At 38.1% G+C, this 16,869-nt stretch overlaps 1 protein-coding gene across 1 annotated transcript in view; it reads left to right on the forward strand.

The window, feature by feature from the left end:
- LOC115223476 (dnaJ homolog subfamily C member 21) overlaps positions 1–15,070 on the forward strand; it is a 55,334-nt gene extending 40,264 nt beyond the window's left edge. The window contains exons 11-14 of the mRNA XM_029794074.2: positions 4,621–4,672; positions 5,883–6,031; positions 11,821–11,983; positions 14,837–15,070. Of these exons, the coding sequence (XP_029649934.1) occupies positions 4,621–4,672; positions 5,883–6,031; positions 11,821–11,983; positions 14,837–14,998 (526 nt within the window). The 3' untranslated portion in view covers positions 14,999–15,070. The remainder of the gene's footprint in view (positions 1–4,620; positions 4,673–5,882; positions 6,032–11,820; positions 11,984–14,836) is intronic.
- Positions 15,071–16,869: the final 1,799 nt, after the last annotated feature.

The raw sequence follows: 16,869 nt of genomic DNA on the forward strand, positions 1-16,869 counted from the left end.
GTACCCAGAAGTTATGCAAGTAGGGTTTGAGCATGTATGCAACCCTGCTTTACTTCCTGGGCAACCAGAAAAAGAGCTAAGCTATTGTTCCCTCGAGAGATTGTGGCATATGTATATGACAGACAGATGAAGCTGCTTTATTATCTAACCAAATTTGTCTGGACACCTATAGCTTTTGAGCAGGTCAGTGCTAGGAAGTGTGGGGCCTAATTAGAGAATTGTCAGTGGGGCCCTCTTCTCTAGAAAAGCAGAAGTTTGAGGTTTTACACTTTGTGTAGTATGCCAGTCCCAAACAAAAAGCATTGAGGGCTTGAGGCTCCACCATTAGCCACAATGATATACTAAAAGTTCATCATAGCATCCTCTGTTCAAGTGTGTGCATGGGGCCCTCTCTTGGCATGGGGCCCAATTTGTCAAAATTTATCTAGTTGACTTAAAATGAGGGCTTACAGATCCTGCTTGAAAACTTATGAGCAGGGTCTGTAAGTCCTCACTTCCCATACTGTTGAAAGCCTCAATAATGTCAGTAAATATGATGAAAAGTGGGATGTGTTCTTTTACAGCCTTTTTGTGAATTTTTTGCAAGGTGAAAATAATACTGTCGGTGTTCTTAGACATACAACATCCATACCAGCTTTCTGGTAGAATTAGCTTGGATACTTTTTACAGTCTCTCCAGTAGTATTTTTGCTAGAATTTTCGCTGCAATTAACAGAAGGGAAATTCCTCAATAGTTTCCTATTTCTTTATTGCCCAAAATGGGTTAAACATAGAGGGGACAAACAAGGACAGACAAAGGGATTAAGTCAATTACATCAACCCCAGTGTGTAACTGGTACTTAATTTATCAATCCTGAAAGGATGAAAGGCAAAGTCGACCTTGGTGGAATTTGAGCTCAGAACGTAACGACAGGCGAAATACCTATTTCTTTACTACCCACAAGTGGTTGGCGTTAGGCAGGGCATCCAGCGGTAGAAACACTGCCAGATCTGACTGGAGCCTGGTGGAGCCTCCTGGCTTCCCAGACCCCGGTCGAACTGTCCAACCCATGCTAGCACGGAAAACGGACGTTAAACGATGATGATGATGATGATGATAATATATAGATAGATAGATAGATAAATAGATAGATATCTAGTCACTAGGAATATCGCTAATCCAATTACACGCTTAGAATGATGTCGGTTATTTTAACGTTAGTTTGCTAATAATATATTTGACCCTGCAGACACTTCATTATCAACCTGGCTACTTTTGTTTAACTGGGAACTTACACAACAAGTAGAATATTTTTTCACCAGCTGTGCATCATGCCAGACCTGTCATTGTGGCTACGATTCTGACAGTGTTACTCTCTCAGTCATGTTTGTAAAGTTACAATAACACTGTTAAATAGTTTAGTTTAGTTGAAGAGGCTTTCCTTTTGTTTTGTTTTGTTTTTTGGGAATTTTTTGTGCCAAGTTTTTATTTGCTTTTTTTTTTGTCTTGTCACTTTAAATTTCTTATTTCTTCATGACCAAGTTTTTTAGTTGACACTAAAATATGTAGTTTTTTTATAATTTTATTTTTGGATTTTTTTTGTTACAGTTTCTTTTGTAGTTATGTGGTGGATTTTTTTTTTGTTGTTGTTTAGTCATAGGTAAACCCTGATCAAGAAGGCCTATGATAAAAGACATTCTATCCTTGATCATCCCATTTATATTTTGCTTTTCTTTCTCATTGATTTATATAGGTTACTTTATTATAATCAAGTTTATAATGACACTAAAATATGTATTTTTAAAAAAATTTATTCATTCTTGTGGTTTTTGTTGTTGTTTGGCCTTCTCTCTTATCTCCAGGTTCCAACTCTGATGAAACAGACCAGTGATTAAATGCCTTCCAGCCATGACAATCCCCACCTTTCTCATATATTGTGATGTTCCTCCAGATTTCATTCTTCATCATCCACTTATTTTCTTTAAATGGTAGAGGGATGATTTGATGGAGATATGGCTGTTTTTTCTAGCAAGTTGAATGACCACATCGTCCCCATCATGGCTATGTCTATCTAACCTGATATATTAACCGTTTAGCATTTAAATTGGCCATATCTAGCATAGATATGTTCAAAGTTGCCAGATCCAACCTCTTTCACCTATTCAACAATGTCATTCCGAAAATAACAATCACATTCTGATCTTTTATTTTATGACTGTATCAAACAGGTGTAGCAAGGCAAACTTGTCTGTGTCTAGGTGACAGGACGTCCTGTAAAAATTGCCTAAAGAAAAGCAATGGGGAGAAGAAAAACCTTTGTTATTCTCTTCTAAAAAGTTCATTGACTTGCACAAAGTGCTTGTCAGGGATTGTTCATTGATTTGATGGTACAGAATAAAGGATAGGAGGTAGAGACCATTACAGGAAAATGTCCTTCAAGATTTGGATCTGAGTCATAGCATATTTAACTCTTTAGCATTTAAACTTGCCATATCCGGCTCAACTATTCCTATGTGTTTTATGTTCAAAACAGCCAGATCTGGCCTCCCACATATACGCTACAACATCATTCTAAAAATAAACAATCAAATCATTGAAATCTCGAAGTTATGAGATAATGCATGATTAATTCAAAACAATGTGAATAAATAAGCATTACATTTGATAGAGTAATCTGAATGCTTAGGGTTAAATTGGACTTATCTGGCCAAAATATTCTTACCTGATTTGTGCTCAAAACAATCAAATCAGGCTTCCCACATCTACCCTACAATATCATTCTAAAAATATTCAATCACATTAATGAAGACACAGAGCTACAAGATAATGCCTGATTAAATCAAAAGAATGTAAATAAATAAGCATTAAATAAGCAGAAGGGTAATATTCCTTACCATCTGGAGTTTTGATTTGTTGACAAGGTGTTGCTGGCAACATGTTTTATTCAGATTTATACTCTACAAAAAAAAATCTATGAGATAATGCATGTTGAGCCTCATTCCTTTCTAGTGTTGGGCCTCATTCCTTTAAAGTGTTGGGCCTCATTCCTTTCGAGTGTTGAGCCTCATCCCTTTCAAGTGTTGGGCCTCATTTCTTTTGAGTGTTGGGCCTCATTTCTTTTGAGTGTTGGTCCTCATTCTTTTTGAGTGTTGGGTCTCATTCCTTTCGACTGTTGGGCCTCATTCCTCTCGAGTGTTGGGCCTCATAGAGGCAATGACCGAAGCCTTGTTGTGCTTGAGAAGAAGACCCATCAAGCCGAGCAAAATTACATGGCAGATACTGGTGTCATGCAAATGGCACATAAAAGCACCCATTACACACTCAGAGTAGTTGGCATTAGGAAGGGCATCTAGCCATAGAAAACCATACCAAATCAGACTGGCATCTGGTGCAGCTTTCCTGCTTAGCAGCCCTGGTCAAACTGTGCAACCCATGCCAGTATGGACAACAGATGTTAAATGATGATGAGGATAATGATGAATAAATAAGCATTACATTTAACGGAGTTATCTGAATGCTAAACGGTTTAACCTTTTCATTACCAACCCAGCTGAAACCGCCTCTGGCTCTGTAGTACAAATGTCTTGTTTTCTTAGGTTTTGAATTAAAATCTTCCACCAAACCTTAGTCACAATTTATGTTACTAACACTAGCTTAATGGCAACTAAGTTATTTTACTAAATTCTTTGTTATATTTAAAGTAATTGAAAGAAACACTGAGCATCTCAAAATAGATACAGTAATGAAAGGGTTAACCTAGTTGAGGTGCAGATATTACCTTTTGTGGTTTAGAAGTTCTCTTTGCAGTTATTTAGTTTGGGATTCAATGTCAATGCACAGCACCTGAAACAAACTTCTACCATAACATTGGGTTGACTTGAATCTTGTGAGTAAATTTGAGTAGATGGAAACTGTGAAAGTCTGTTCAATAGATTAAAACTGTTCTTGAGTGATAGACTTACCGTAAATCCTCGATTATAGTCCGCCCTTGAGTATAATACGCAGGAGATTTTTAGGGGGCTGTACCTCTGAAAAACCTAAACCTTGTGTATAATACTCACCCCATCTCTAACTTGAGTCAAGGAGGTCTATATAACGTCCTTGGTTTGTAAAAATGTATACGGTAACGTCCTTTATTATTATTGTATATATAACATAATGCAAACGTGTAGCTTTTTTGTGCATTTTGTTTGCAGAAAATAAAGAAATAACAGTAATAACGTTTAATAAATGTTGCTTACTGCAAGTTATGGATGATTCTTTTATGACTTCATTGCTTTCAAGCTTAGCTTAAGGTTTTTTTGCGTCCGACATCACAAAATGCGTCTGAATACACATAGCCAGACAGCAAATAGAGACTTGGACATTGCTTAGAAAATATTTTTCATTTTTAACCTCATATATAGTACACACTAGGGATTTTGACCTTTAAATTTGGTGGGGAAATGTGGATTATACTCGAGGTTTTATGGTAATTTGTAGCTTGGTTTGATACCACTATAACTGGGTTTTTGGGTGCTGTTAGCAAGATCTACTGTATTGCAAGTGAAGACACACACATGGCTTTGGTTTGATTTCCAGACTGTTAAATTTTCATTCAGTGATTGATAAATCTTGTTTTTGTTTGTTTTGTTTTTCCAGAATGTCAAAAAAACAAAAGAAAAAGAAAAAACAACAGAGACTTCTTGCTCAGGTGGAGTATATTTATTTATTTTAGCTGTTTGTGTGTAAATGTGTGTTTCCTGGTTGTAGCCCTCTTATTGTTTAGTTATTTCCCAACGGGAGTTAGAAGTTGCCCTCTAACTGGGAATGTGGCCTGAAAGCTAACGTTGCAAAACACTCTGTTTTAAAATAAGGGTTCCTGGTTCAAATCCAGTCCGATATGTTACTACTATGCTTGCATCCAGGAATAAAGACCTGGTAACAATTGGAGATTAATCCGATTGAAACACTGTAAATATTGGGGGGGGGGGGGCGTTTCTTTGCTAAGTCTGAGGAATTGCAATCTCATGGTTAGTATTTAGTTTAATAATCCTTTCTTATTTTGGCACAAGGCCTGAAATTTTGAGGGATGAGGAAGTTGGTTACATCAACCCCAGTACTTGACTGTTACTTGTTTTATTGACTCTGAAAAGATGAAAGGCAAAGTCCACCTCGGCAGTATTTGAACTTAGAACATAAAGATGGATGAAATGCCGCTGAGCATTTTGTCCAACATGCTAACGATTCTGCTGTCTCGCCGTTCTTTTATTCTTTTACTTGTTTCAGTCATTTGACTGCAGCCATGCTGGAGCACCGCCTTTTGTCGAGCAAATCGACCCCAGGACTTATTCTTTGTAAGCCTAGTGCTTATTCTATCGGTCTCTCTTCCTGAACCGCTAAGTTACGGGGACGTAAACACACCAGCATTGGTTGTCAAGTGATGTTGGGGCACAAACTCAGACACACAAACATATACATATATCGACGGGCTTCTTTCAGTTTCCATCTACCAAATCCACTCACAAGGATTTGGTCGGCCCTGAGGCTATAGTAGAAGACACTTGCCCAAGGTGCCATGCAGTGGGACTGAACCCGGAACCATGTAGTTGGTAAGCAAGCTACTTACCACACAGCCACTTCTGCGCCTAAGCATTTATTATAATAACAGTTTCAAATTTTGGCACAAGGCCAGTAATTTCAGGGTTGTTGGGGTAAGTCGATTACATTGACTCAGTGCTCAACTGATACTTATTTTATCGACCCTGAAAGAATGCAAAGTAAAGTTGACCTTGGCAAATATTGAACTCAGAATGTAAAGAAGAACAAAATGCTACAAAGCATTTTATGTGGAGTGCTGAAGGTTCTGCTGCCATAATATTTATCGCAATAATATCTGATCTTTTTCTCATCTTTTGTTACAGAAAAATGATGATGACAGTGATAGTGGTGATAAGAAGAAAGAACAGAAAAAGGTTGAAGAAGCTTCCAAATTGGCACAAGATTTTGAAGGAAAAGTTAGAGTTAATGAAAAAGATGTAATTATCAACAATCATCCAGAGGAACAGAAAAAGTAAGAAGAAGATACTTATTTTTTTAGACCTGGTATTTATTCTGTTAGTCTCTTTTACTGAACTGCTAAGTTATGGGAACATAAGCACACCAGCACCAGTTGTCAAGCAGTGGTGGGCCGCAAATACAGACACATACATACATAGATACATATATATATATAATACGTTAAAGGTCAGTTTGAATCTTGCTTGCTTGCAATGTTACTCAGTCAAACAGAGCATAATGGGAAAATACTATAAATTAAGTTTACCCTCAAATTTAATACGAACAGAATGAATCAAGTTTCGCATAAATCTGTAAACTGGTTTTCAAGATATTGGAGATTTCAGGGTATAAATATCCAAAACAGTGCACAATGAGAAAATGTTCCAAAAATAATTTTTATCCTGAAAGGAAAGAAACTCTTATCTTTCTATTAGCCTTGACAACGAAAACATACGATTTGTTGGGGGTTTTTTACAGTAAATGTTTCTATTTTCGCTTTTGTTAAACACAATATTTTAATCATTTAGAAATATTTTTAAGTGAATGTGATTTCAAAAATATAAGCTGTTTGTACTGTAAGTATTTATATTTTAGCTTTCCTTAAACAGACAATATTTTTATGTTTTTTTATTATTATTTTCAAGTGAATACCATTATAAACATTTTTTTTGGCATATTTAAAAAATATTTTAAAGTGAAAATGACTTTAAAAAATATGGTAAATATTTCAAAAAAGACCCATTCATAACCTCAGTTTTTTTTTGAGTGCATTCAATGTCTCTCACCTCCAAAGATTTGGCTGCTATTTCTAGCACGCTCTGCTACCATGTAACAGCCATTTGCTATAAAGAACCCAAAATACCTGTTACGTGGTAGCAGGGCATGCAAGAAATAGCAGCTAAATCTTTCCTTTTCCGGGGAAAGGAGCCATTTACACGTGATTTCAAAGTCACATTCATTGAAAGCATGCAAAATAACCTGGGAAAAAAACCCCCATGAAACAAAATTCCGTTGCTGGGAAACTCAGAGTTTCCCAACGAGTCACAGGTAGTCTAGTGTGTATGTATATATATAGATATATATACACAAATGGGATGACTTCTTTCATTGTCTACCTACCAAATTAACTTGCAAGGCTCTGGTTGCCCCAAAGCTTCAGTAGAAGACACTTGCCCATTGCCTCACGGTGAGACTGAAACTGAAGCCATAGGTTGGGAAGCAAACTTCGTAACACATAGTCACATCCACACATATATATGTATATAAGTGTGTGTGTGTGTGTATATATTTGTATATATATATATATATATATATATATATATATACAGGGTGGCCCAAAAAAAGGTTTACAGTTATTCAACTATCTCTTTCATATTCATATATTAACAGCTTAGATTTTAATTATAAAAAATATGAAACCCTTATTCTATGCTAATTTAGTTAATTTTGTCAAGCTCCCTTTTCTGTGTGTAAGATAGAAATTTGAATGTAATAAAATATTTTAAAACAAATTTAAAGTGCCTATGTGATAACTGTAAACCTACTTTTGGGCTACCCCGTATATCCACACACACACACATATATGTATATACATGTATATTTATATATGTATATATATGTCTCTGTGTGTGTGCTACCCTTGCCATACCATGACATGTTACTTGTAGGTGAGCATCACCTTCATACAAGTGATGTTGTTCATTTCCAGTCTTCCGTGTAAAACATGTCAGACCTATGGGAAATATTTCCGTACCTAGAAACAGGTGAAGGTTTGTAACCGGAAAGCCATCCAACCATAGAAAAGTCTGCTTGGACAAATTCCATCCAATCCATGCTAGCATGGAAAAGTGGACATTAAATGATGGTTATATACACATATAGGCATAGAAGTGGCTGTGTGGTAAGTAGCTTGCTTACCAACCACATGTTTCTGGGTTCAGTCCCACTGCGTGACACATTGAGCAAGTGTTTTCTACTATAGCCTCGGGCTGACCAAAGCCTTGTGAGTGGATTTGGTAGACGGAAACTGAAAGAAGCCTGTCGTATATATGTATAAAAATATATATATGTTATATGTGTCTGTGTTTGTCCCCCCAACATCGCTTGACAACCGATGCTGGTGTGTTTACATCCCCGTAACTTAGCGGTTCAGCAAAAGAGACTGATAGAATAAGCACTGGGCTTACAAAGAATAAATCCTGGGGTCAATGTGCTCGACTAAAGGCGGTGCTCCAGCATGACCATAGTCAAATGACTGAAACAAGTAAAAGAGTAACAACAGTAGCCCTTCCTTTACCCGATTCTCATTGACATGGAAGTTTAGCAGCCCCTGTTCCCACTCCTACTATGCATTAGTCAACGTAAGGAGGAAAAAAAAAGATAAAGATGTACAGTCAAACACCTCAGCTGTAGCAGGGTTGTGGGGGGTGATATAGACCCCGCTTCCACCTCTCACATAATACATGCACACATACAGACACATCACCTTCAGTCACTAGCTAGACCAAGCTTGTTACTTGTCTATACTGGTACAGCTCTAGGGATTAACCTGTCAGCTAGATGATAATACTACCTTCTGGCTCTTTTAAATTATAATTAACTTGCACTTGGTTTTTTTAAAACAGTCCACCTAGCAGAATAGATAGAAAACTGAACTGAATAAATATATTTGGTAAAAATGTTGAAATATTTATCCAATATTTTGAGAGAAATTAAGGCAGTAAGCTGGCAGAATTTTTAGCATGCTGGGCAAAATGCTTAGAGGAATTTCATCTTTACATTCGTCATCATCACCATCGTTTAACGTCCGTTTTCCATGCTAGCATGGGTTGGACGGTTCGACCGGGGTCTGGGAAGCCAGGAGGCTGCACCAGGCTCCAGTCTGATCTGGCAGTGTTTCTACAGCTGGATGCCCTTCCTAACGCCAACCACTCCATGAGTGTAGTGGGTGCTTTTTACGTGCCATCGGGCCAGAGGATGCTGGCTAATGGCCATGATCGATCGGTACTTTTACGTGTCATCGACACAGACGCCAGTCAGGCGGTGCTGGCATCTGCCACGTTCTGAGTTCAAATTCCATGAAGGTCAACTTTGCCATTCATCCTTCTGAGGTTGATAAAATAAGTAACAGTTGAGCACTGGGGTTGATGTAATCAATTTATTTAGGTATTTAACATTCATTGTACAAGACAGAATTTATAAATTCCGTCTGACCCATGCAAGCAAGGTAAAATATATGTTAAATACCTACATACACTAATGGATATCTCTTGATCTGAGAACGACAATTCTGAATTTCTTGCTAAATAACTTGCACAGGTGAATTGTTTGTAGTGATCATAAGCCTACTCTCTCCATCAAATTGATATTACCTGTGCAGGTGCATTTCAGGTGTCAAACTGATTGTAGAGCCATATGAAGTGTTTTGCTTTAGAGCAAAATGCCCAGTCCAGAAATTGAACCCATGATCTTAGGATTATGTATGCATCAGCCTAACCATTAGGCCACATGGCTCACAACATACATACACTCATATACCCACGCAAACATACACACATGCACTCACATTTAAGTAAATATAGACATACGCAAACGGCACCTGTGCTGTGGCATGTAAAAGCACCCATTACACTCGCAGAGTGGTTGGTATTAGGAAGGGCATCCAGCCATAGAAAACCATGCCAAATCAGACTGGAGTCTGGTGCAGCCTATCCAGCTTACCAGCCCTGGTCAAACCATCCAACCCATGCCAGCATGGACAATGGAAGTTAAATGATAATGATGATGATGATGATGGTGGTGGTGATGATGATGATGATGCATCAGACTTCTACACTGTTTCTGCCTAACAAGTTCCACTTTCAAAGTACATTTGCTAAAGGTGCTGTGCAGTGGGACCAAAGCCAGAAGTACATCTCTTACTGCTTTTCAATAAATATACATTTAAAGAGCAAGCGACAAAGAGAGAGACAGAGACAGAGAAGACAGAGTGAGAGAGAGAGAGAGATGCATATTTGCAATTGTCTATACTTACAATCCAAAGTAATGTTCTTGAATATTTCTATATTGCTTTCCCCAAATCCATTTCTATGGGAACCATTTGTATCCATGTCTATGTGTCTATGTCTTCATGGCATTGAACGATTGGCTTATTATTTACCAACTAATTGATTGCACCCATTAACCTAGACTGTTACAACATATCTCCAAATGGACTCTTTGTTTTCTAGATTTCCTCTTTTCATTGGGTGATTCCGCTCCTCTCTTACCTTACACCTTAAAATTCATCTCATTTTTCTTTATTGTGCTTTTTCCTCATTTTGTTTTCTGTCTGATTACTATTTTGGCCAGTTTTTTGGGGGTTGAAAAGGATATTTCATACCTTTCTTTTTCTTATTCTGTTTTTCTTATTACAGTTTCTTTTAGTTTTTTGTTTTGTCCTTTTAAAAAAAAATTGTCCTCGTCTTAGTCTTTTTCTCATATTAAATATTTCCCCATGACTGTATGGTTAATAAGCTTGCTTTGCGACCATGTAGCTTCAGGTTCAGTCCCACCATATGACATCTTGGAGCAAGTATCTTCTCCTATAACTCTGAGCTGACCAATGCCTTGTGAATGAATTTAATAGATGGAAACTGTGTAGAAGACTGTCATATATATATATGATGATGATATATATATATATATATATATATATATATATATATGATGATGTATATATATATATACTCTTTTACTTGTTTCAGTCATGCTGGAGCACTGCCTTTAGTCGAGCAAATCGACCCCAGGACTTGTTCTTTGTAAGCCTAGTACTTATTCTATCGGTTTCTTTTGCCGAACCACTAAGTTACTGGGACGTAAACACACCAGTATCGGTTGTTAAGTGATGTTGGACACACACACACACACATACACATATATATGATGGGCTTCTTTCAGTTTCCATCGACCAAATCCACTCACAAAGCTTTGGTCGGCCCGAGGCTATAGTAGAAGACACTTGCCCGAGGTGCCACGCAGTGGGACTGAACCCGGAACCATGTGGTTGGTAAGCAAGCTGCTTACCACACAGCCACTCCTGCGCCTATGCGCATATATATATATATATATGTATGTATGTACATATACACACACACGTGTGTGTGTGTTTGTCTTGCATCATCATCATCATTGTTAAACATCCATTTTCCATGTTGGCATGGGTTGGATGGTTTGACAGGAACTACCCCAGGTTCCATACTCTGTTTTGGCCTGGTTTCTACAGTTGGATGCCCTTCCTAATGCCAACCACTTTGCAGAATGTGCTGGGTGCTTTTTACATGGCACCAGCACCAGTGCTTTTAATGTGGGACCGTCACCTGTGCTCTTTACATGGCACCATCACCAGTGCTTTTTATGTGACACTATCACCACTCCTCTTTGTGTGCCACCAGTGCTCTTTACGTGGAACCAGTGCTTTTTACGTGGCACCGACGCCAGTGCTTTTTATGTGGCACCAGCACCATTGCTCTTTATGTGGCACCAGCAGACAATCAATGTTGATTTGTTCTTGTCCCTGTAACTTAATGATTCATCAGAAGAGAATGGTCAAATAAATTCTCAGCTTGAAAAAAATGAGTACTGAGGCCGAATTGTTTGATTAACCTTTCAAGAGAGTGCTCCATTATGGCCACAGCCAAATGACTGACACAAATAAAAGATAAATGTTACATTTTTTAAAGTTTTTATTATTAAAATTATTTTTCTCTTTACTGTGTTTCTTTTTCTCATTTTTTTTTGTTTCTTCTATTTTCTTCTTTCTAGAGTGATTAAAACTTTTGAAAATCTTGTGGAGGAGAGCGTATCTAAAAAATCTGATGGGCAAACATTACAGAATAAAGAAAACATAACAGAGGAAAGTACAACAAATGTAACAGAGGAAAGCACAACAAATGCAACGGAGGAGAAAACAATGCAAAATGATACGGTATGTGGCGGAAATATTCTTGGTCCTTATCTTGTACTCTTTTACTTGTTTCAGTCATTTGACTGTGGCCATGCTGGAGCACCGCCTTTAGTCGAGCAAATCGACCCCAGGGCTTATTCTTTGGAAGCCTAGTACTTATTCTATCGGTCTCTTTTGCCGAACTGCTAAGTTATGGGGATGTAAACACACCAGCATCTGTTGTCAAGCAATGTTGGGGGTACAAACACAGACACACAAACATATACACACACATACATATATATATATATGTACATATATACGATGGGCTTCTTTCAGTTTCCATCGACCAAATCCACTCTCAAAGCTTTGGTCGGCCCGAGGCTATAGTAGAAGACACTAGCCCAAGGTGCCACGCAGTGGGAATGAACCCAGAACCATGTGGTTGATAAGCAAGCTACTTACTACACAGCCATTCCTGCTTGTGTATATATTTTGTATTTTTTTTATCACTGTTGTTGTTGCTGTAGTTTAATCTCAGGTCAGCCCTAATTCAGTAGTCATATAAACAAGAGTTCCAACCATGACTCACTCATCAATATGTCCTCTCCGTATGAAACCTTTGAGCATTTAAACTGGCCATATCTGCCACAAGTACTTTACCTGTTAGTGTTCAAAGTGGCCAGATCTGGCCTCTCACATGCACCTTACAATGTTATTCTAAAAACAAACAATCACATCATTAGAATCTTGAAGCTGTGAGATAATGTTTGGTTAATTCAAAACAATGTCAATAAATAAGCTTTACATTTAAAAGGGTAATCTGCATGTGAAAGGGTCAAGACATAACAATATTGTGAGCATGATTGGTGGGAGATTTGACTGCTATATCTAGCAGACTGAGTAATCATGCAGAGTTTCACTCATAGTTGTTTAACCTCAGGTGTAATTGAGCAGACTTATGATCTAAGACATTCCTGCCATGATCATCTCATCTTTCTTTAAGGCATAACATAAGATAGTAGTTAATTAATGACTATTTCTATCTCCTCATATTTAATTAATTGATTTAGCTGTTGCCAGACTTAATTAATAGATAAATGAAATGTTTTGTAAGTAGTGTTACTCTATATGTTAGTATACAGGCTGGAATTTGAATCTTAAAAAAAGTCACCTCAAAATCAGGGGTCATCTTAAACACCATATATAAACTCCGGACATTGACATGTTATGGTTTAGGGTGTTACCAGTGTGTCACAACCCAAACATAGCTCTACTGATAGTCGAGTAGCTGTGTGGTAAGTAGCTTGTTTACCAACCACATGGTTCCGGGTTCAGTTCCACTGCGTGGCACCTTGGGCAAGTGTCTTCTACTATAGCCTCGGGCCGACCAAAGCCCTGTGAGTGGATTTGGTAGACGGAAACTGAAAGAAGCCCATCGTATATATGTATATATATATGAGTGTATGTGTGTCTGTGTTTGTCCCCCTAGCATTGCTTGACAACCGATGCTGGTGTGTTTATGTCCCCGTTACTTAGCGGTTCGGCAAAAGAGACCGATAGAATTAGTACTGGGCTTACAAAAGAATAAGTCCCGGGATCGAATTGCTCGATTAAAGGCGGTGCTCCAGCATGGCCGCAGTCAAATGACTGAAACAAGTAAAAGAGTAAAAAAAGAGTAAAAGAGTAATATAGAGTTTACAAACTAAATAAAAAATATGCAGTGTACTTTCATCATTATCATCATCATCATCATTTAATATCCATCTTCTATGCTGGTATGGATTGGACGATTTGACAAGAGCTGGTCAGGCAGAAGGTTGCACTAGGCTTCTGTGTCTGTTTTGGCATGGTTTTTATGGCTGGATGCCCTTTGTAACACCCCCAGAGTGGCTGAATTTTTTTTACATGGCACAAGCACAGATGGTGTCACTTTATCAACATATTTTAAAACATGTTTCCAGCAAAAGCACTTGGCAATAAGGATGATGTTCCAAATGTCACAGAGGCTTTGGGACTCCACCTCAGGCACCTCCCAACCACTGCATCCAGGGAAAATACTGCCAAGTAGTCTGATGATGATGATAGTCTTATACAGCAAATATAATTCAAAGCTTATATCTTAAAAGGAAATTCTGGTATCATCTTATACACCTAATTGGCTTATACACTAGCATCATCATTATCATCATCATCATTTAATGTCCATTTTCCATATTGGATGGTTTTTAACAGGAGCTTGCAAGCTCGAGAGCTGCATCAGGCTCTAATTTTCTGTTTTGGCATGGTGTCTATGGCCAACCACTTTACAGAATGTATTGGGTGCTTTTTATGTGGCACTAGCATACGTGCTTTTTTATGTGGGACCAGCACAGGTGCTTTTTGCATGGCACCAACATGGGTGTTTTTTTATGTGACACCAGCATGAGTACTTTTTACGTGGCACCAACATGGGTGCTTTTTATGTGGCACCCAGCATGAGTGCTTTTTACGTGGCACCAACATGGGTGTTTTTTATGTGTCACCAGCATGGGTACTTTTTACGTGGCACCAACATGGGTGTTTTTTATGTGGCACCCAGCATGAGTGCTTCTTACGTGGCACCAACATGGGTGCTTTTTATGTGGCACCCAGCATGAGTGCTTTTTACGTGGCACCAACATGGGTGTTTTTTATGTGTCACCAGCATGAGTGCTTTTTACGTGGCACCAACATGGGTGCTTTTTATGTGGAACCCAGCATGGGTGCTTTTTACCCAGCCTATACAATAAATCAACTAAAATATATCTCTATCTTGTCACATTTAATTAATAGATTTACTTAAAAGAGCAACAAAATGCTATGTAATTTGCCACATGTCGACTAAGAAATCTCTCTCTATCTTGTTTTCTACAGGCATTGCATTTTTGTAATGTATGTGGTAAAGATTATCCTTCACGGAACAAACTATTCGATCATCTGAAGGAAACAGGACATCAAAGCAGGCTCACTAAGAATGCAGCCACCACAGTACAAGGAAAATCATCAAAGAAAACCAAAAAGAAAGAGAAAAGATGATAATGAAACACAAATATTTAATGATTTAAGCAAATTCTTTATTATTTTTCAATAAATTAATGAAGTATATTATCGCTTTGTTTTGTTTTGTTTTATAATGAAAATAAGCTCAGATGTTGACATTGTTTCTACTGCCTGTGGCAGAATAATGTACTATAAAATGGTTGGTAATAGGAAGAACGACCTGCCTTAAATACTTTGTCAAAAAGAAAACGTGACATATGCTAAATAATTTGAATTGCTGTTTTAGTCTTTTGATACGTGTACCAGATGATGAAGGACCGTGACATGTGGTGTTCCTTGTTTGTAGTCTTCTGCAAAAACATGTCAAGCCGTGGAAAAATATTGCCTTCCTTGGAAATATGCAAGGGTTGGCAAATGCAAAGGCATCTGGTTATGGGAAATCTTTCCCAATGAATTGTTTGATCCATGCAAGCATGGTTAAATGGAAATTAAACTGGGTGTAGTCGTTGTCGCCATCATCATCATCTGCTTTCCAGCCATTCAAGAATTTGGAACTGGAGATCTCCATTTCCAGCGACTTTGAGGGCCACCTCCCAGTGGTGTCAGGTGTCAACGAAGAGCCCTTGACTACAAGACGACCAAAGTTTTTTTTTCTCCAAGGTCTTGGGTCTCCTGCCCCTAAGCCCTAGACCATCACCTAATCACCCTTACCCATCTTGTTGCTTAACAACAACAACAACAACAACAATCTGCTTTCCATGTTGGCATGGGTTACACTGTTTGACCGAAACTGGTAAACTGGAGAACTGTACCAGGTTCCAATCTGGTTCCTACAGCTGGATGCCCTTCCTGACGCCAACAACTCCAAGAGTATAATGAGTGCTTTTTATATGCCACCAGCACGGGTGCCAGTTACATGACACCAGCATTAACCATGACTATGATTTCATTTGGCTTGAGGGGTCTTCTCAAGCATGGCATATTGCCAAAGGCCTCAGTCAGGGTTGCCTCCATAAAACCCAACATTTGAAGGTTGCTTTTAATGTGCCTGCTGCATCGACCACAACAATGGTTTCGCTTGGCTTGACAGGTTTTTTTCAAGCACAGCATATCACCAAAGGTCTCAGTCACTTGTCATTGCCTCCTTGAGGCAATGGGTTTCACTTTTCACTTACAATGGAATTTTGTGAGACCGCTGTGCAATATTGTTGTGTCATTGTTTAATGTGGATGACATCTCTTGCAAAGGAAATCTTGAATTGTGAGAGAGTTATAACCTGACAGCCAGCAAGTCATGAAATACTGTATAGTAGTGTTCTTTTTAATTTTTTTTGTTTATTAAATGACAATATTTATTAAAAAAAAAATAAAAACCTTGTACAATTTTGTGCTAAAACCCCTCTTACACCTCAAGACTATTTAATGCCAGTCTGGATTGACATCTTGCGCTTGAGATCTCACATTTTTTTTTATCATGTGATGAGTCATAATAATTCTAAAAAATTGCCTGGGGGAGGAATTAACTTAAGCTGTTGTTACCTTTGTGGAAGAAGCAAATCAAAGTGCCCATTCTTTGTTTGTAGTATTGAGACTACTACTACTACTACTACTACTACTACCAGCACCACTACTACCACCACCACTACTACTATCATCACTGTTACTAATAATCTTTTCTAACATAGAGGCACAGGGTCAAAATTTTGTAGGAGGGAGCTAGATGATTATATTGACCCCAATGCTCAACTGGTACTTATTTTACTGACCCTGAAAGGATGAAAGGTGAAGTCAACCCCAGCAGACTTTAGGCTCAAAATGTAAAGAGAAGGAAGAAATGCCACTATGCAATTTTTCCAACATGCCAGCAATTCTCCTAGCTCACTGCCTTATAATAATACTACTATTGCT

The sequence above is a fragment of the Octopus sinensis genome, linkage group LG23 (assembly GCF_006345805.1).
Source record: "Octopus sinensis linkage group LG23, ASM634580v1, whole genome shotgun sequence".
Lineage (NCBI taxonomy): Eukaryota > Metazoa > Mollusca > Cephalopoda > Octopoda > Octopodidae > Octopus > Octopus sinensis.